Genomic DNA, 20586 nt, shown 5'->3' with positions numbered 1-20586 from the left:
GCCGGCTCATGTTGAGCTTCTCATCCACCAGCACTCCCAAGTCCTTCTCCTCAGGGCTGCTCTCAATCCATTCTCCGCCCAGCCTGTACTTGTGCTTGGGATTGCCCCAACCCACGTGCAGAACCTTGCACTTGGCCTTGTTGAACTTCATGAGGTTCTCACAGGCCCACCTCTCCAGCCTGTCAAGGTCCCTCTGGATGGCAACCCTTCCCTCCAGCGTGTCCACAACACCACACAACTTGGTGTCATCTGCAAACTTGCTGAGGGTGCACTCAATTCCACTGTCCATGTCTCCAACAAAGATGTTAAATAGCACTGGTCCCAGTACCGACCCCTGAGGAACACCACGCGTCACTAGCCTCCATGTGGACATTGAACCGTTGACCACAACTCTTTGAGAGTGACCATCCAGCCAATTCCTTATCCACCGAGTGGTCCATCCATCAAGACCACATCTTTCCAGTTTAGAGATAAGGATGTTGTGTGGGACAGTATCAAATGCTTTGGATAAGTCCAGGTAGATGATGTCAGTTGCTCTTCCCCATCCATCAATGCCGTAACCTCATCATAGAAGGCCACCAAATTAGTCAGGCAGGATTTGCCCTTAGTGAAGCCATGTTGGCTGTCACCAATCACCTCCTTGTTTTCTATGTGCCTTAGCATAGTATCCAGGAGGATCTGCTCCATGATCTTGCTGGGCACAGAGGTGACACTGACTGGCCTGTAGTTCCCTGGGTCTTCTTTTTTCCCCTTTTTGAAGACGGGGCTATGTTTCCCCTTTTCCAGTCATTGGGAACTTCACCAGATTGCCACGACTTCTGAAATATGATGGATAGTGGCTTAGCAACTTCATCTGCCAGTTCCCTCAGGACCTGCGGATGCACCTCGTCTGGTCCCATGGACTTGTCCACCTTCAGGTTCTTTAGATGGTCTCGGACCTGATCTTCTCCTACAGTGGGCGGTTCTTCATTCTCCCAGTCCCTGCCTTTGCCTTCTGGGACTTGGGCCATGCCGCTGGAACTCTTGCCAGTGAAGACTGAGGCAAAGAAGTCATTGAGAATCTCAGCCTTCTCCATATCCCAGGTAGCCAGGTCCCCCGTTTCCTTCCGGAGAAGGCCTACATTTTCCCTAGATCTCTTTTTATCACTGACATATCTATAGAAGACTTTCCTGTTGCCCTTGATGTCCCTGGCCAGATTTAACTCTATCAGGGCTTTGGCTTTCCTAACCTGATCTCTGGTTGCTCGGACAATTGCTCTGTATTCTTCCCAAGCTACCTGTCCTTGCTTCCACCCCCTATAGGCCTTCTTTTTGTGTCCGAGTTGGTCCAGGAGCTGCTTGTTCATCCATGCAGGCCTCCTGATGTTCCTACCTGACTTTCTCTTTGTTGGGATGCACCACTCCTGAGCTTGGAGGAGGTGATCCTTGAATATTAACCAACTTTCTTGTGCCCTTGTTCCCGCCAGGGCCTCTTTCCATTGTACTCTAGCGAGGAGATCCCTGAAGAGGCCCAAGTCTGCTCTCCTGAAATCCAGGGTAGTGAGCCTGCTATGCACCCTCCTTGCTTCTCTAAGTATCTTGATTTCTACCATTTCATGATCGCTGCAGCCAAGGCTGTCCTTGAGCGTTACGTTCCCCACCAGCCCTTCATTGTTGGTGAGAACAAGGTCCAGCGTAGCACCCCTCCTCATTGGTTCCTCTACCACTTGGAGAAGGAAGTTATCATCCATGCATTCCAGGAACCTCCTGGATTGCCTATGCCCTGCTGTGTTGTCCTTCCAACAGATATCAGGATAGTTGAAGTCCCCCATGAGGACCAGGGCTCGTGAACGTGAGGCAGCTCCTATCTGTCTGTAGAGGGCCTCAACCACCCAGTCCTCCTGGTCCGGTGGTCTGTAGCAGACCCCTGCTACTACGTCCCCTGTCCCTGCTCTCCCTTTAATCCTAATCCATAAGCTCTCAGTCAGGACCTCATTCGTCCCCAGGTGCAGCTCCATGCACTCTAGCTGGTCCTTGACATAGAGGGCAACTCCTCATCCTCTTCTCCCCTGTCTATCCTTCCTAAAGAGCCTGTACCCTTCTATTCTGACACTCCAGTCATAGGAGTCATCCCACCACGTCTCCGTGATGCCAATAAGATCATATCCCAACAGGCGCGCACACACTTCTAACTCCTCTTGCTTGTTCCCCATGCTGCGCGCATTGGCATAAAGGCACTTAAGTTGGGCCCCAGATGAACCTGACTTCCTGGCTGGAGCAGCTGGAATTCCCTCCTTCTGTTCTACAGGTACTTCCAGCATATTTTTATCATTTTTGATATTACTCCCCTCCCCCTTCAAAACTAGTTTAAAGCCCTGTCAATGAGCCCTCTGGCAAAATCTACAGCAAGCAAAGGGACTTTGGCTGATGGTCGTCCACAACACTCCCCCACGCACGCTGACGAGTTCTCCCTGCGCCAGCACACACTTGACTAACTCTCTTCCCAGCACGACTCTATGGCCCTCTCACCAAACACAATCGGAGCATCACTTAGTTTTGGAGGAACTCAGGAGAGCAGGTGCTTCTACTGCTCAAGCTGGGCCACTTGGGTTTTCACTATCTCCAGGGATGGAGACTCCACCACCTCTTCCCCTCTTTGACCACCTTCACACAGAAAAAGGCTTGCCGCCTTTGCCCATGGAATTCCATCTCTTTGCACTTGGGACTGTGGCCTCTGGTCCTGCTACTGAACACAAGCCTCTGGGGCTCAGCCCTTCAGACCCGTGACGGGCTCACTGTCCACTTACACATCCCACACTTTCTAAGCTTCTCTAGCAGCATGTACTGGGTGACAGTGACAAAGGCTTCCTTCAAGTACAGCTCAACAACAGCCATGGCTCTCCCCTCATCCAACACCCATTTGCTTCAATGTGGAAGACACAGACCTCCGTCAAGCATGGGTTGCCTTTCGTAAATCCATGCTGAACACTCCCCATCACCTTCTTGTCTTTCCTTCACTTGGCAGTGCTTTCCAGAAGGATTGCCTCTATCACCTTCCCCAGAAATGAGGTCAGGCTCACCAGCCTTGACTTTTCTGGATCCTCCATCTCGATTCTGTGCAAGATACAAGAGGTAGGAGATCTCTTCCAGTCTTCAGGAACTGCTCCCAGGCACCATGACCTTTCCAAAGTAATGGAGAGTGGCCTTGCAAGAACATCAGCCCATTCCCTCAGCATTCCTGAGTGCAACCCATCAGGCCACACAGAATTGCTTACCTCCAGACTCACAGCTCTCTTACCTAAACTTATCTTCTTCAGCAAACAAGGGCTGCTCGCCTGAGAAACAGCCTGCAGAACACTCACCTTGCCTGAACTGGGGTAGGCTTTGCCACTCATCAACCCTTCGGCACACGTCCACTGCCACCAGGGCCTTGGCTCTGCAGCCCCGTGCACCATGCTCACCTCCAATTGCCCTCTGCAATCTCCAAATCCTCTTTCTTCTCATCAGACCCTCTACACAGCACTGGCCTCACTCCTCGGCACTCACCACAGCTAAGGACCCCAAAGGCCCTGGCTCACCAGCTTCCCCTGCCTTCTCCCCCTCATGTTGCCTCTCTCAACACTCGTGGGCTCTCCAGAAACTCACCTGCCCTTGCAGGCTGCCCCATGTACAATCAGAGTCATTGAGGTTGGAAAGGACCCTTAAGATCGTCAAGTCCAACCGTTAACCCAACACCACCAAGTCCAACACTAAACCATGTCCCCAAGCACCAGCTCTATGCGTCTTTTAAATACCTCCCAGGATGGTGACTCAACCACTTCCCTGGGCAGCCTCTTCCAGGGCTTCATAACCCTTATGGTGATGAAATTTTGCCTAATGGTGCCGCTTGAGGCCGTTTCCTCTTGTCCTATCATTTGTTACTAGGAAGAAAAGACTGACACCCACCTCCTTACTACTTCCTTTCAGGAAGCTGTAGAGAGTGATACGGTCTCCACTGAGCGACCTTCTTCTGCCTTGTGAATACCATCAGCATCAGCAACACTTACCATAATTTTTGATCTCTAGATCCTTCACCAGCTTTGTTGCTCTTCTTTGGACATCTCATGCCAGATCCCAGGCTGCCAACATGCTGGCCCAACCAAACAGAGCACTACGGAGGGGCCAACACAAGCCTTTGGGGAGCAGGGCTGGGCTCCCCACGTGGCAGGGCTTGGGACCTCTCAACCAAGGCTGCCAGAACAATGTTCTTCTCTCGCAAACAGCCCTCCTTTGTCTGCCTGCACTGCAAACTCCAGGGACAGCCCCATGGGTCACAAGCCAAAACAGGCAGCGCCATTTTTTCCCACATAAAACCTTACAAGACAGAAGGGCACCAAGACACCGACACAGAACACTCAACAGAAAAAGCCAGGCGTAAAGAAAGGCTTAGTGACCTTGCAGTAGGGTGGAGAAGGACCAAATAAGATGGAAGGGGCAGCTCATCACACCTGGCACACCTCCAAAGCCCAGACCAGCCTTCCACGACTGCTAAGAAATGGGGGCAACACTTCATAACACAACTGGAAACCACATCACTCGACTACCGCAGATGACCTCACGGATGACACTGCATCTCTCAGACATTTTCACCAAGTCAGCCAAATACCCAGACATGCATCTCCCATGCAAATCCTCCCAAATCCCTACTCCCACTTAATAGCTGCCACCAGGGTCAGATGGACACGTCCTCAAGAGGAGGACATGAAAAGGGAGCGTAGTGGGAAGAAAAACACCCCCCAGCTCATGACTTGCATAGCTGTGGCATGGGACAGCAGCTTGCTGCAGAATGCCGTCATGAGCAAAGGCTGTCTCGTGCCCTCGGGCGCTCGGAGACCGGCATAAAAGCCGGCCCAGCGCCTCTCTCCCTCACACACTTCTCCTGACGCCTTCTGCTTCGCCATCAACACGGTGAGCCTGAACCCTCTTCCCCTCCTTCTTCTGCCCCACCTGCCCTGTCTCTTCTACCACCCTCTGCCCCAGCCTCAGCACCCCTGACACCTCCCCACTGCCATGATCCCCACAGCCCCACACCAGAACTCCTCACTCCCTTGTACTCCAGCAACACTGCCCCGGGCAGCCCATGTCCCTCCGCTTCCTCAGCACCCTCTCTTCCAGGGCCCCTCCACACCACGGCCATGGCCTGCAACGATATCTGCCGCCCCTGCGGACCCACCCCGCTGGCTAACAGCTGCAACGAGCCCTGTGTCAGGCAGTGCGAGGACTCCCGCGTCGTCATCCAGCCTCCCGCCGTGCTGGTCACCCTGCCAGGACCCATCCTCAGCTCCTTCCCCCAGAGCACCGCCGTCGGATCCTCCTCATCCGCTGCCGTGGGCAACGTCCTCAGTGCCCAGGGAGTGCCCGTGTCCTCTGGGGGCTTTGGCTATGGCTATGGCTATGGCTTAGGAGGCCTGGGCAGCTACGGGTTTGGAGGCCTGGGCTGCTACGGGGGCAGATGGGGCTGCTACCCCTGCTAAGAACACCTGACACCACCCCTCATACCAACCACCCACACCCTGGTAGCAGCAGCATCGATTGAGGATGCACCTCCAGCCATTGCTGTCACATGGACTCGCCATCCACGGCTCATCCTCTCAAGGAACACAGCAAGCAGGAAAGCGGCCAGCCCAGGATGCTTGCAAACATGGCCCATGTACCTCCTCTTCTTCTCCCGCTTCCTCTTTTGCATCGACCCTTCTGCTATGTCCACTACTCTCTGCAGCAAACACCGTCTCAAGAGCCAAAGACCTCCAGGGACCTCCAGGGTGCCACTCTCACTCCCAGGAAGGAAGGCGTCGGTGCTCTGACAAGATCTAGTTCACAGAAGGGACCTCAGCTGATGGTCGCCTTACTCGCACCTCAAATCAGATCCCTTCCACCTGACGCTCCTGCCTATTCACTCTTTTGCCTCAATAAAGTTATCCTGCATTCCAGCATGTGATGCCTCCTCTTCCTTTCTTTTCCCAAGGCTCTCTCAACCTCATCAACTACAAAGCCAGGGCTTGCACCCATCACACTGGGTCAAAAACGGGCTACAAAACCTCTCTTAGGAGCTATGTCCCCACCAACACCACCACCATCACCACAGAGCAGCACAAGGGAGATTCCAGCCCGTGACACAAGCCCTTCACTTGACATACAAAGGCTCCGACATGCTAATGCACTTCCTCTCATGCCTCTGACACAACCTCCCCATGGTAACACCCAGTTCACCCACTGTTTTCTCCAGCACGACTCTCTGGCCATCACAGCATGCAGAATCACAGCAAACAGAATCACCCAGTGAACAAGGAATGTCTGGTGATGCATCTCGTCCAACCCAACCTCCTCAAGCAGAATCAGCATAAGTAGGCTGTCCACGATCATGGCCAATCAGGCTTTTAGGACCTCCAAAAATGGAGAATCCAACACCTCCCAGCACCAATGGCTCCACTATTTGGCCACACTCACACTGAAAAAGGCTTGCCTTCTCTTCCAAGGAAATGGCACATCATCCCAGCTTTCTCCATTCACCCTTGCCCTGGCCATGGGCACTGATGAGAAGAGTCTGACTCTCCTGTCTTCATTCCCAACCATCCGGGATTTAGACCCATTGATGACATCTCCCCTGTGTGGTCTTCCCTCCTGGCTCAAAAACCTCCCAGCTCTCTAAGCCTCTCCTCATGGGTACGATGCTCCAGTTCCCTCACAATCTTGGTTGTCTTCTATTTGACTCGCTCCACAAAGTCCACCCCCTCCTTCCACTGGGGAGCCCTCAACTGGACACAGGACTCCACATGGTGCATACTCAGTGCTGCAGAGAGAGCAAGATCACCTTCCTCGACCTGCTGGCATGGCTTTTATCTACGCAGCCCTGGAGAATTGTGATGTCTTTTGCCACAAGGGTGCATTGCTGCCTCGTTGCCAGCTTCTTCTCAACCTGCACCACAAGGTCATGTTCAGCAAAGCTGATGGCACCCAGCATGTCCTGGTGCCCAGTGCTATTCCTCCCCAGATACAGGACTTTGCTTGAACTTCTCTAAATTCTTGATCTTCTCTTGAACTTCTGTTGATTCCTCTCTGCCCCCTTCTCCAACCTCTCCAGCTCCCTCTCAGTGGTGGCACAACCATCCGGTGCCTCAGCCACAGCTCCAGATTTTGCATCATCTGCCAACTCGCTGGGGGGCACTTCAGCCCACTGCCCACATCATTGACAAGGAGGTTGAACAGTGTTGGCCCCACGGATCAAGGTCCTGTGCTACAGCACTTGAGGCTTGCTTCCAACAGGACTTAGGGCCACTCGTCACAAGCCTCTGGACCCAGCCCTTCAACAACTATGCAGTCCACCTCACTGTCCACTTAAGTAAACCCATATTTTCTTGGCTTCTCTAGGAGCAAGAAATTAGAGAAAATGTCAAAGGCTTTACTAGCAAGTTGAGGTAAACACCAGTCACTGCTCTCTCCGTGTCCACAAAGACAGTCACTTCAATGTAGAAGACACAGAGATGCATCAGGCATGGTTACCACTTCCTAAATTTACACTGATGACAACAATCATTTCCTTGTCCTTCATGGGCTTGGCAGTGCATTCGTGGATGACTTGCACCATAAACTTTCTCAGAAACAAAGTCAGGCTTGGCGACCTATGTTTCCAAGATTATCCGTCCTGATGTTCTTCAAAGTAGGAGGGCTAGGAACTCTCTTCCAGTCATCAGAACCCACTTCCATGCACTGTGACCTTCACAAGATACTGGAGACTGGCCTCCCAAGGACATCAGACAGCTCCCACAGCATTCGTGGCTACAACCAATCAGGCCCTGCGGACTTCCGTATATCCAGTCCAAAAGCACTCCTTCCTTCCGCCCCTCATCTACCTCAGCAACGAGCACTGATCACCTGACAAACAGCCTGCAAAAGAATCATCCTGGCTGAATTGGGGAAGGTCTTGCTGTTTGTAGATCTTTCAGCATGCATCCAGCACCGCCAGCTGGGCCTCGGCTCTGCAGCCCCGCGCACTGTGCCCATCTCCAATCTCAACCTCACAAGCAAGTGGGGCACCAGGACACCCACAGAGCACAACCAACGTGAAAGGCCAGGACTAACGACGGGCTGAGCGAGCTGGAGCAAGGTGGGGAGGGGCTGCAGGCAATGGAAGGGGCAGCACTTCACACTCAGTAAACCTCCAAAGTCCAGACCAGTCACAACACACCCGCAAACCACAGCACACCAGTACCACAGCATGACCTCACTCACGATGCCCCACCTCTCCTACGCTTTGGTCGCATCTTCTACCCATGCTGACACGCGCCATCAACACGGAGCCTTTTCCCTTTAATACTCACACTCAAAAGCTGCCGAAAGAGTCAAGTCAACACGTCCTCAAGAGGAGGACATGAAATTGGAGAATTGCGGTGTGGGAAACACACCCCACCTCATTGCTGGCATGGCTGTGGCACCCAACAGCTGCTTCCAGCAAGATGCTGCCATGTGCAAAGGCTGTCCCGCCCCTGGGGGAGCAGCATAAAAGCCACCCAGCACCTCTCTCCCTCACACACTTCTCCTGACGCCTTCTCCTCCGCCATCATCAAGGTGAGCCTGAAACCCCTTCCCCTCCTCCTCCTGCCCTGTCTGACCTCTCTCTTCCAGCACGCTCCTCCCTCACCCTCAGCACCCCTGACGCCTCCCCACAACCATGTTCCCCACAGCCCCGCACCAGAACTCCTCACTCCCTTGTACTCCTCAAACACTGTCCCTGGCATCTCCATGCCCTCCGCTTCCTCAGCACCCTCTCTTCCAGGGCCCCTCCACACCACGGCCATGGCCTGCAACGATACCTGCCGCCCCTGCGGACCCACCCCGCTGGCTAACAGCTGCAACGAGCCCTGTGTCAGGCAGTGCGAGGACTCCCGCGTCGTCATCCAGCCTTCCACCGTGCTGGTCACCCTGCCAGGACCCATCCTCAGCTCCTTCCCCCAGAGCACCGCCGTCGGATCCTCCTCATCCGCTGCCGTGGGCAACGTCCTCAGCGCCCAGGGAGTGCCCGTGTCCTCTGGTGGCTTTGGCTATGGCTATGGCTACGGCTTAGGAGGCCTGGGCTGCTACGGGGGCAGATGGGGCTGCTACCCCTGCTAAGGGCCAACACCATCTCTCCTACAGTAAGCAGCCACACCCTGGAAGCCATGCTACAGATGGAGGACACACACCTCCAGCCCGTTCCTGGCACATGGGCTTGCAGTCCAGACCTCCTCCTCTCAAGGCACCAAGCAAGCACGCAGGGAAGGAGTCAGCCTGCACTGCCTGGGAACTTGGCCCATGTAACTCTTCCTCTTCTCCCAATTCCTCCTTTGCATCACCCCTTCTGCTATGGCCACCACTCTCCGCTCCAACCACCTTCTCGCAAGCCAAACATCATCAAGGGACCTCCACGGGGCTGCAGGGCAGGAAGACCTCAGTGCTCTGGCAAAAGCTACAGCAAGCAAAGGGACTTTGGCTGATGGTCGCCTTCCTTGCACCTCAGACTGACTCCCTTCTACTTGGCGCTCCTGACTTTTCACTCTTTTCGATCTCAATAAATTATCCTGCATTCCAGCATGTGACGTCTCCTCTTCCTTTCTTTTCCCAAGGCTCTCCCAACCTCACTCAGCACAAAGCCACAGCTACACAGGCCATCAGGCTGGGTGGAAATGAGCCACAAGACCTCTCCTAGGAAAGAGGTCACCACCACTCACATCAAATACACAGACCAGTTCCAGCGGGGCTTCCAGAATGTCCCCGATGACTGGAAGAGAGGGAACATAACCCCCATTTTTAAAAAGGGGAACAAGGAGGACCCAGACAACTACAGGCCGGTCAGCCTCACCTCTGTGCCTGGCAAGGTCATGGAGCAGATTCTCCTGGGAACCATGCTGGAGCAGATTCTCCTGGGAACCATGCTAAGGCACATGGAGAGCAAGGAGGTGGTGGGTGACAGCCAACATGGCTTCACCAAAGGCAGATCGTGCCTGACCAACTTGGTGGCCTTTTACGATGGGGTGACAGCATCGGTGGACAAGGGTCGACCAATGGATGTCATCTACCTGGACTTGTGCAAAGCTTTTGACACTGTCCCGCACGACATTGTTCTCTCTAAACTAGAGAGGCATGGGTTTGATGGATGGACCACTCGGTGGATAAGGAATTGACTCAATGGCCGCACTCAGAGAGTAGTGGTCAACGGCTCGATGTCCAAGTGGAGATCGGTCACGAGTGGCGTCCCTCAGGGGTCCGTGTTGGGCCCGGCCCTCTTCAACATCTTTGTCGGTGACGTGGACAGTGGCATGGAGTGCACCCTCAGCAAGTTCGCCGATGACACCAAGCTGTGTGGTGCCTGTCGACAGCGCTGGAAGGGAGGGATGCCATCCAGAGGGACCTCGACAGGCTGGAGAGGTGGGCCCGTACCAACCTCATGAAGTTTAACCAGGCCAAGTGCAAGGTCCTACATCTGGGTCGTGGCAATCCCAGGCACAAATACAGACTGGGCGGAGAATGGATTGAGAGCAGCCCTGAGGAGAAGGACTTTGGAGTACTGGTGGACGAGAAGCTCAATATGAGCCGGCAATGTGCTCTTGCGGCCCAGAAGGCCAACCGCGTCCTGGGCTGCATCAAGAGGAGCGTGGCCAGCAGGTCGAGGGAGGTGATTCTCCCCCTCTACTCTGCCCTCGTGAGACCTCACTTGGAGTATTGCGTCCAGTTCTGGAGTCCCCAACATAAGAAGGACATGGACCAGTTGGAGAGGGTCCAGAGGAGGGCCACAAAGATGATAAGAGGGCTGGAGCACCTTTCCTATGAGGAAAGGCTGAAAGAGTTGGGGCTGTTCAGCCTGGAGAAGAGGAGGCTCTGGGGCGACCTTCTAGCGGTCTTCCAGTACCTCAAGGGGGCCTACAAGAAAGATGGGGAGAGGCTGTTCAGGAGGGCCTGTTGTGATAGGACAAGGGGTAATGGTTTTAAAATAGAGGGAGGTAGATTCAGATTGGACATTAGGAAAAAATTTTTTACCATGAGAGTTGTAGAACACTGGAACAGGTTGCCCAGAGAGGTGGTGGATGCTCCATCCCTGGAGACGTTCAAGGCCAGGTTGGACGAGGCCCTGAGGAACCTGATCTAGTTGGAGATATCCCTGTTCCTTGCAGGGGGGTTGGACTAGATGACCTTTGAAGGTCCCTTCCAGCCCTAACGATTCTATGATTCTATGAATGTGACACAAGACCATCACTGGCTCTGACAAACACTTCCACATGACAATGCTCCCCTGCATACGTCTCTGACCAGACCTCTCTGCGCCAGCACACACTTGACTAACTCTCTTCCCAGCATGACTCTGTGGCCCTTACAGCAAGCACAATCACAGAATCATTTAGTTCAGCAGGAACTCTGGAGAACATGTGCTTCAACCCCTCTGCTCAAGCTGGGCCACTTGGGTTTTCACTGTCTCCAAGGATGGAGACTCCACCACCTCTTCCCCTCTTTGACCACCTTCACACGGAAAAAGGTTTGCTGCCTTTGCCCATGGAATTCCATCTCTTTGCACTTGGGACCGTGGATTCTGGTCCTGCTACTGCTCACAAACCTCTGGGCCCAGCCCTTCAGACACTTGATGGTCCACCTCACTGTCCACTTACACATCCCACACTTTCTCATCTTCTCCTGGCACATTTAATGGGAGACAGTGACAAAAGCTTCCTTCAAGTACAGCTCAACAACAGCCACGCAGCTCCGCTCATCCAACACCCAGTTGCTTTAATGTGCGAGACGTAGACCTCCGTCAAGCATGAGTTTCCCTTCGTAAATTTATGTCAAAGAATCACCATCACCTTCTTGGCCTTCCTGGGTTTGGCAGTGCTTTCCGGGAGGCTTGCCTCCATCACCTTCCCTGCAAATGAGGTCAGGCTCACCAGCCTCTACTTTCCCAGATTCTCCATCTTGATTCTCGGTAACATACTAGAGGTAGGATCTTTCTTGCCCTGTATGGGTTGGGGCAATCCCAAGCACAAGTACAGGTTGGGTGGGAAATGGACTGAGAGCAGCCCTGAAGAGAAGGACTTGGGGGTGTTGGTTGATGAGAAGCTCAACAGGAGTCACCAATATGCGCTGGCAGCCCACAAAGCCAAGGCAGGTGATGCTGCCCCTCTACTCTACTCTACTCTGCTCTTGTGAAACCCCATGTGGAGTATTGAGTTCAGCTCTGGGGTACCCAGTACCAGAAGGACATGGAGCTGTTGGAGTGGGTCCAGAGGAGGCATACAAAGATGATGAGACGGATGGAGCACCTCCCCTATGAAGACAGGCTGAGAGTTGGGGTTGTTCAGCCTGGAGAACAGAAGTCTCTGGGGACACCTTCTAGCAGCCTTCCAGTAACTAAAGGGGGCCTCCAAGGAACTGGAGAGGGACGTTTCACAAGGTCCTGTAGTGACAGGACAAGGGGCAATGGCTTGAAACTGAAAGACGGGAGATTTAGATTAGGTATAAGGAAAAATTTTTTACAATGAAGATGGTGAACCACAGGAACAGGGTCCCCACAAACGTTATGGATGCGCTATCCCTGGAAGTGTTTGAGGCCAGGCTGGAGGAGGCTTTGAGCAACCTGACCTAGTGGAAAGTGTCCTTGCCCATGGCAGGAGGCTGGAACTAGATCATCTCGAATGTTCCTTCTAACCCAAAACATTCTATGATTCTATCATATACAAGCATTGCGAGTCATTGAGGTTGGAAAAGACCCTTAAGATCCTCAAGTCCAACCGTTAACCCAACACCACCAATTCCAACACTAAACCATGTCCCGAAGCAACACGTCTAAACGCCTTTTAAATACCTCCCAGGATGGTGACCAAACCACTTCCCTGGCAGCCTCTGCCTGTGATTCACAACACTTTTGGCGATGAAATTTTGCATAATATACAACCGAAACTTCTCCTTGCCAGACTTGAGGCCGTTTCCTCTTCTCCTATCATCTGTTACTTGGGAGAACAGACTGACACCCACCTCATTACCAGCTCCTTTCAGGTGGATGTAGAGAGTGACAAGGTCCCCTCTCAGCTGTCTTCTTCCATAAAGTCAATACCACCACTACCATCAATACTCTACATAATTCTTGTTCTCTAGGTCCTTCACCAGATTCGTTGCTCTTCTTTGGACACATCGTACCAGAGACCAGGCTGCAAATGTGTTGGCTCCACCTAAGGGGAGTGGTACCGAGGAGCCAACACAACCCTTTGGAGAGCAGGCCAGACTCCCCATGTGCCAAGTTTTGCGAGCTCTCAACTAGGGCTGCCAGGACAACATTCTTCTCTCGCCAGCAACCCTCCTCTGCCTGCCTGCACTTTCAACCTCAGGGACAGCCCTGAGATGGCACAAGTCGAAAGAGGCAGCCCCCTTTCCACTGGGTCATAGAATCATAGAATGGTTAGAGTTGGAAATGACCTCAAAGATCATCTAATTCCAACGCCCCCTGCCATGGGCAAGGAAAACCTGCCATTACACCAGGTTACTCAAAGCCCCATCCAACCTGGCCTTGAACACTTCCAGGGATGGGGCAGCCACAGCTTCTCTGAGCAACGTGTTCGAGTGACTCACCACACTCTGAGTAAAAAAACCAGAGGGGCACCAAGACACCAGGAACACCCAACATGACATGCAAGGCCAAAGACAGGCTTAGTGACCTTGGAACAAGGCACAGAGGGACCAAATGCGATGGAAGGGGCAGCTCCACACACCCGGCACACCTCCAAAGCCCAGACCAGCCTCCCAGGGCTGCCAGGAAATGGAGTTCCTCTTCACAACACACCCGCAAACCACACAACACGGCTGGTGCGGGTTGACCTCACTGATGACACCCCATCTCTCAGACACTTTGGACACGTCTCCCGAATGCCCAGACACGCATCATCCATGCAAATCTTCCCAAATCCCTACTCCCACTTAATAGCTGCCACCAGGGTCAGAAGGACACGTCCTCAAGAGCAGGACATGAAAAGGGAGCGTAGCGGGAAGGAAAACACCTCCCAGCTCATGACTTGCATAGCTGTGGCATGGGACAGCAGCTTGCTGCAGAATGCCATCATGAGCAAAGGCTGTCTCGTGCCCTCGGGCGCTCGGAGACCGGCATAAAAGCCGGCCCAGCACCTCTCTCCCTCACACACTTCTCCTGACGCCTTCTCCTCCGCCATCAGCAAGGTGAGCCTCAACCCCCTTCCCCTTCTTCTTCTGCCCCACCTGCCCTCTCTCTTCTACCACACTCTGCCGTCATGCTCGGCAGCCCTGACACCCCCCCACCATCACGCCCCCCACAGCCCCACATCAGCCTCCCCACTCCCTCACCCTCCTGCATCACCACCCCTCGCACCTCCACGTCCCTCCGCTTCCTCAGCACCCTCTCTTCCAGGGCCCCTCCACACCACGGCCATGGCCTGCAACGATATCTGCCGCCCCTGCGGGCCCACCCCGCTGGCTAACAGCTGCAACGAGCCCTGTGTCAGGCAGTGCGAGGACTCCCGTGTCGTCATCCAGCCTCCCGCCGTGCTGGTCACCCTGCCAGGACCCATCCTCAGCTCCTTCCCCCAGAGCACCGCCGTCGGATCCTCCTCATCCGCTGCCGTGGGCGACGTCCTCAGCGCCCAGGGAGTGCCCATCTCCTCTGGGGGCTTCGGCTATGGCTATGGCTACGGCTTAGGAGGCCTGGGCTGCTACGGCGGCAGATGGGGCTGCTACCCCTGCTAAGAATACCTGACACCACCCCTCATACCAACCACCCACACCCTGGTAGCTACAGCATGGATTAAAAATGCACCTCCAGCCATTGCTATAACATGGGCTCACCGTCCACAGCTTCTGCTCTCACAGATCACAGCAAGCAGGAAAGGGGCCAGCCCAGGATGCTTGCAAACATGGCCCATGTACCTCCTCTTCTTCTCCCGCTTCCTCTTTTGCATCAACCCTTCTGCTATGTCCACTACTCCCTGCTGCAAACGCCGTCTCAAGAGACAAAGACCTCCAGGGACCTCCAGGGTGCCACTCTCACTCCCAGGAAGGAAGGCGTCGGTGCTCTGACAAGATCTAGTTCACAGAAGGGACCTCAGCTGATGGTCGCCTTACTCGCACCTCAAATCGGATCCCTTCCACCTGACGCTCCTGCCTATTCACTCTTTTGCCTCAATAAACTTATCCTGCATTCCAGCATGTGACGCCTCCTCTTCCTTTCTTTTCCCAAGGCTTCCCCAACCTCACCCACTACAAAGCCAGGGCTTGCACCCATCACACTGGGTCAAAAAGAGACTATAAAACCTCTCTTAGGAACTATGTTCCCACCAACACCACCACCATCACCACAGAGCAGCACAGGGGGGATTCCAGCCCGTGACACAAGCCCTTCACTTGACACACAAAGTCAGTGCTAATGCACTTCCTCTCATGCCTCTGACACAACCTCCCCATGGTAACACCCAGTTCACCCACTCTTTTCTCCAGCACGACTCTCTGGCCATCACAGCATGCAGAATCACAGCAAACAGAATCACCCAGAGCACAAGGAATGTCTGGTGATGCATCTCGTCCAACCCAACCTCCTCAAGTAGAGTCAGTATCAGTAGGCTGTCCATGACCATGGCCCATCACGCTTTCAGGACCTTCAAAAATGGAGACTCCAACACCTCCCAGCACCAATGGCTCCACTATTTGGCCACACTCACACTGAAAAAGGCTTGCCTTCTCTTCCACGGCTTTTCAGCTTTTTCCATTCACCATTGCCCTGTCCATAGGCACAGATGAGAAGAGTCTGACTCCCCTGTCTTCATTCCCACTCATCCGGGATTTAGACCCATCGATGACATCTCCCCTGTGTGGTCTTCTCTCCTGGCTCAAAAACCTCCCAGCACTCTAAGCCTCTCCTCATGGGTACGATGCTCCAGTTCCCTCACAATCTTGGTTGTCTTTCATTTGACTCGCTCCACAAAGTCCACGCCCTCCTTCCACTGGGGAGCCCTCAACTGGACACAGGACTCCACATGGCGCATACTCAGCGCTGCAGAGAGAGCAAGATCACCTCCCTCGACCTGCTGGCATGGCTTTTATCTACGCTGCCCTGGGGAATTTTGACATCTTCTGCCACAAGGGTGCATTGCTGACTCGTCACAAGCTTCTTCTCCACCAGCACCACAAGGTCATGTTTACCAATGCTGCAGGCCCCCATCATGTCCTGTTGCTCAGTGCTATTCCTCCCCAGATACAGGACTTTGCATTTCCCCCTCTTGAGCTTCTGCTGATTCCTCTCTGCCCCCTTCTCCAACCTCTCCAGCTCCCTCTCAATGGTGGCACAACCATCCAGTGCCTCAGCCACCGCTCCAGATTTTGCATCATCTGCCAACTTGCTGGGGGGCACTCCGGCCCACTGCCCACGTCATTGACAAGGAGGTTCAACAGTGTGGGCCCCACAGATCACAGTCCTGGGCTACAGCACTTGAGGCTTGCTTCCAACTGGACTTAGGGCCACTCGTCACAAGCCTCTGGACCCAGCCCTTCAACAACTATGCAGTCCACCTCACTGTCCACTTACACAACCCATATTTTCTTGGCTTCTCTAGGAGCAAGCGAGGAGAGAAAACATCAAAGGCTTTACTAGAAAGTTGAGGTAAACACCAGACACTGCTCTGTCTTTTTCCACAAAGACAGTCACTTCAATGTAGAAGACACAGAGGTGCGTCAAGCATGGTTTCCACTTCCTAAATTTACACTGATGACAACAATCATTTCCTTGTCCTTCATGGGCTTGGCAGTGCATTCGTGGATGACTTGCACCATAAACTTTCTCAGAAACAAAGTCAGGCTTGGCGACCTATGGTTTCCAAGATCATCCGTCCTGATGTTCTTCAAAGTAGGAGGACTAGGAGCTCTCTTCCAGTCATCAGAACCCACTTCCATGCACTGTGACCTTCTCAAAATACTGGAGACTGGCCTCCCAAGGACATCAAACAGCTCCCACAGCATTCATGGCTACAACCAATCAGGCCCTGCGGACTTCCGTACACGCAGTCCCAAAGCACTCCTTCCTTCCGCCCCTCATCTAACTCAGCAACAAGCACTGATCACCTGACAAACAGCCTGCAAAAGAATCATCCTGGCTGTATTGGGGCAGGTCTTGCTGTTTGTAGATCTTTCAGCATGCATCCAGCACCACCAGCTGGGCCTCGACTCTGCAGCCCCGTGCACTTGCCCATCTCCAATCTCAACCTCACAAGCAAGTGGGGCACCAGGACACCCACAGAGCACACCCAACGTGAAAGGCCAGGACTAACGACGGGCTGAGTGAGCTGGAGCGAGGTGGGGAGGGGCTGCAGGCAATGGAAGGGGCAGCACCTCACACCCGGTAAACTTCCAAAGGCCAGACCAGTCACAACACACCCGCAAACCACAGCACACCAGTACCACAGCATGACCTCACTCACGACGCCCCACCTCTCCTACGCTTTGGTCGCATCTTCTACCCACGCTGACACGTTCCATCAACATGGAGCCTTTGCCCTCTAATACTCACACTTCAAAGATGCCGCCAGGGTCAAGTGGACAGGTTGTCAGAAGGAGGACATGAAATTGGAGAATTGCGGTGTGGGAAACATACCCCACCTCATTGCTGGCATGGCTGTGGCACCCAACAGCTGCTTCCAGCAAGATGCTGCCATGTGCAAAGGCTGTCCCGCCCCTGGGGGAGCAGCATAAAAGCCACCCAGCACCTCTGTCCTTCACACACTTCTCCTGACGCCTTCTCCTCTGCCGTCAGCAAGGTGAGCCTGAACCCCCTTCCCCTTCTTCTCCATTCCCACCTGGCCTCTCTCTTCCAGCACGCTCTTCCCTCACCCTCAGCAGCCACATTCCGCCCCACCATCACGATCCCCACACCCCCACACTAGATCTTCTCAATCCCTTGTACTCCTCAAACACTGTCCCTGGCATCTCCATGCCCTCCGCTTCCTCAGCACCCTCTCTTCCAGGGCCCCTCCACACCACGGCCATGGCCTGCAACGATATCTGCCGCCCCTGCGGACCCACCCCGCTGGCTAACAGCTGCAACGAGCCCTGTGTCAGGCAGTGCGAGGACTCCCGCGTCGTCATCCAGCCTTCCACCGTGCTGGTCACCCTGCCAGGACCCATCCTCAGCTCCTTCCCCCAGAGCACCGCCGTCGGATCCTCCTCATCCGCTGCCGTGGGCAACGTCCTCAGCGCCCAGGGAGTGCCCGTGTCCTCTGGTGGCTTCGGCTATGGCTATGGCTATGGCTTAGGAGGCCTGGGCAGCTACGGCGGCAGATGGGGCTGCTACCCCTGCTAAGAATACCTGACACCACCCCTCATACCAACCACCCACACCCTGGTAGCTACAGCATGGATTAAAAATGCACCTACAGCCATTGCTGTAACATGGGCTCACTGTCCACAGCTTCTGCTCTCACAGATCACAGCAAGCAGGAAAGGGACCAGCCCAGGATGCTTGCAAACATGGCCCATGTACCTCCTCTTCTTCTCCTGCTTCCTCTTTTGCATCAACCCTTCTGCTATGTCCACTACTCTCTGCTGCAAACACCGTCTCAAGAGACAAAGACCTCCAGGGACCTCCAGGGTGCCACTCTTACTCCCAGGAAGGAAGGCGTCAGTGCTCTGACAAGATCTAGTTCACAGAAGGGACCTCAGCTGATGGCCGCCTTACTCGCACCTCAAATCGGATCCCTTCCACCTGACGCTCCTGCCTATTCACTCTTTTGCCTCAATAAAGTTATCCTGCATTCCAGCATGTGACGCCTCCTCTTCCTTTCTTTTCCCAAGGCTTCCCCAACCTCACCCACTACAAAGCCAGGGCTTGCACCCATCACACTGGGTCAAAAAGGGACTACAAAACCTCTCTTAGGACCTATGTCCCCACCAACACCACCACCATCACCACAGAGCAGCACAGGGGGGATTCCAGCCCGTGACACAAGCCCTTCACTTGACACACAAAGTCAGTGCTAATGCACTTCCTCTCATGCCTCTGACACAACCTCCCCATGGTAACACCCAGTTCACCCACTCTTTTCTCCAGCACGACTCTCTGACCATCACAGCATGCAGAATCACAGCAAACAAAATCACCAAGAGCACAGGGAATGTCTGGTGATGCATCTCGTCCAACCCAACCTCCTCAAGTAGAGTCAGCATAAGTAGGCTGTCCATGACCATGGCCCATCACACTTTCAGGACCTCCAAAAATGGAGACTCCAACACCTCCCAGTACCACTGGTTCCACTATTTGGCCACACTCACACTGTAAAAGGCTTGCCTTCTCTTCCACGGCTTTTTAGCTTTTCCCATTCACCATTGCCCTGTCCATGGGCACAGATGAGAAGAGTCTGACTCCCCTGTCTTCATTCCCACCCATCCGGGATTTAGACCCATTGATGACATCTCCCCTGTGTGGTCTTCCCTCCTGGCTCAAAAACCTCCCAGCACTCTAAGCCTCTCCTCATGGGTACGATGCCCCAGCTCCCTCACAATCTTGGTTGCCTTCTATTTGACTCGCTCCACAAATCCACGCCCTCCTTCCACTGGGGAGCCCTCAACTGGACACAGGACTCCACATGGCGCATACTCAGCGCTGCAGAGAGAGCAAGATCACCTCCCTCGACCTGCTGGCATGGCTTTTATCTACGCTGCCCTGGGGAATTTTGACATCTTTTGCCACAAGCATACATTGCTGCCTCGTCACCAGCTTCTTCTCCACCAGCAACACATGTTCATGTTCAGCAAAGCTGACGGATCCCAGCATGTCCTGGTGCCCAGTGCTATCCCCAGATACAGGACTTTGCATTTCCCCCTCTTGAGCTTCTGTTGATTCCTCTCCGCCCCCTTCTCCAACCTGTCCAGCTCCCTCTCAATGGTGGCACAACCACCCGGTGCCTCAGCCACCGCTCCAGATTTTGCATCACCTGCCAACTTGCTGGGGGGCACTCCGGCCCACTGCCCACGTCATTGACAAGGAGGTTCAACAGTGTGGGCCCCACAGATCACAGTCCTGGGCTACAGCACTTGAGGCTTGCTTCCAACTGGTCTTAGGGACACTCATCACAAGCCTCTGGACCCAGCTTACACAACCCATATTTTCTCAGCTTGTCTAGGAGCAAGCAAGGAGAGAAAACATCAAAGGCTTTACTAGAAAGTTGAGGTAAACACCAGACACTGCTCTCTCTTTTTCCACAAAGACAGTCACTTCAATGTAGAAGACACAGAGGTGCATCAAGCATGGTTTCCACTTCCTAAATTTACACTGATGACAACAATCATTTCCTTGTCCTTTATGGGCTTGGCAGTGCATTCGTGGATGACTTTGCACCATAAACTTTCTCAGAAACAAAGTCAGGCTTGGCAACGTGTGGTTTCCAAGATTATCCGTCCTGATGTTCTTCAAAGTAGGAAGACTAGGAGCTCTCTTCCAGTCATCAGAACCCACTTCCATGCACTGTGACCTTCACAAGATACTGGAGACTGGCCTCCCAAGGACATCAGACAGCTCCCACAGCATTCATGGCTACAACCAATCAG

The 20586-nt window shown here is 53.8% G+C and overlaps 3 protein-coding genes and 1 pseudogene across 3 annotated transcripts; all 4 read left to right on the top strand.

Annotated features, from left to right (window-relative positions):
- Positions 1-5153: 5153 nt before the first annotated feature.
- On the top strand, positions 5154-5492 carry LOC147529097 (feather keratin 1-like). The gene has a single exon (XM_086609620.1). The coding sequence runs from the start codon at positions 5154-5156 to the stop codon at positions 5490-5492; it is 339 nt and encodes a 112-aa protein (XP_086465746.1).
- Positions 5493-8811: 3319 nt separating this feature from the next.
- LOC147529096 (feather keratin pseudogene) lies at positions 8812-9126 on the top strand (annotated as a pseudogene).
- A 5304-nt stretch (positions 9127-14430) lies between these two features.
- LOC147529095 (feather keratin-like) lies at positions 14431-14745 on the top strand. The gene has a single exon (XM_086609618.1). The coding sequence runs from the start codon at positions 14431-14433 to the stop codon at positions 14743-14745; it is 315 nt and encodes a 104-aa protein (XP_086465744.1).
- A 3283-nt stretch (positions 14746-18028) lies between these two features.
- On the top strand, positions 18029-18343 carry LOC147529094 (feather keratin-like). The gene has a single exon (XM_086609617.1). It carries the CDS (start codon positions 18029-18031, stop codon positions 18341-18343), a length of 315 nt encoding a protein of 104 aa, XP_086465743.1.
- Positions 18344-20586: the final 2243 nt, after the last annotated feature.

Source organism: Tauraco erythrolophus, chromosome 3 (genome assembly GCF_009769465.1).
Source record: "Tauraco erythrolophus isolate bTauEry1 chromosome 3, bTauEry1.pri, whole genome shotgun sequence".
Classification (NCBI taxonomy): domain Eukaryota; kingdom Metazoa; phylum Chordata; class Aves; order Musophagiformes; family Musophagidae; genus Tauraco; species Tauraco erythrolophus.
The sequence above is the reverse complement of the archived record's forward strand: the minus strand, read 5'-3'. Positions and strand labels throughout refer to the sequence as shown.

What these genes read in the sequence shown, in the direction of transcription:
- LOC147529097 (XM_086609620.1), top strand. Translation starts at nt 5,154, where the DNA reads ATGGCCTGCAACGATATCTGCCGCCCCTGCGGACCCACCCCGCTGGCT.
- LOC147529095 (XM_086609618.1), top strand. Translation starts at nt 14,431, where the DNA reads ATGGCCTGCAACGATATCTGCCGCCCCTGCGGGCCCACCCCGCTGGCT.
- LOC147529094 (XM_086609617.1), top strand. Translation starts at nt 18,029, where the DNA reads ATGGCCTGCAACGATATCTGCCGCCCCTGCGGACCCACCCCGCTGGCT.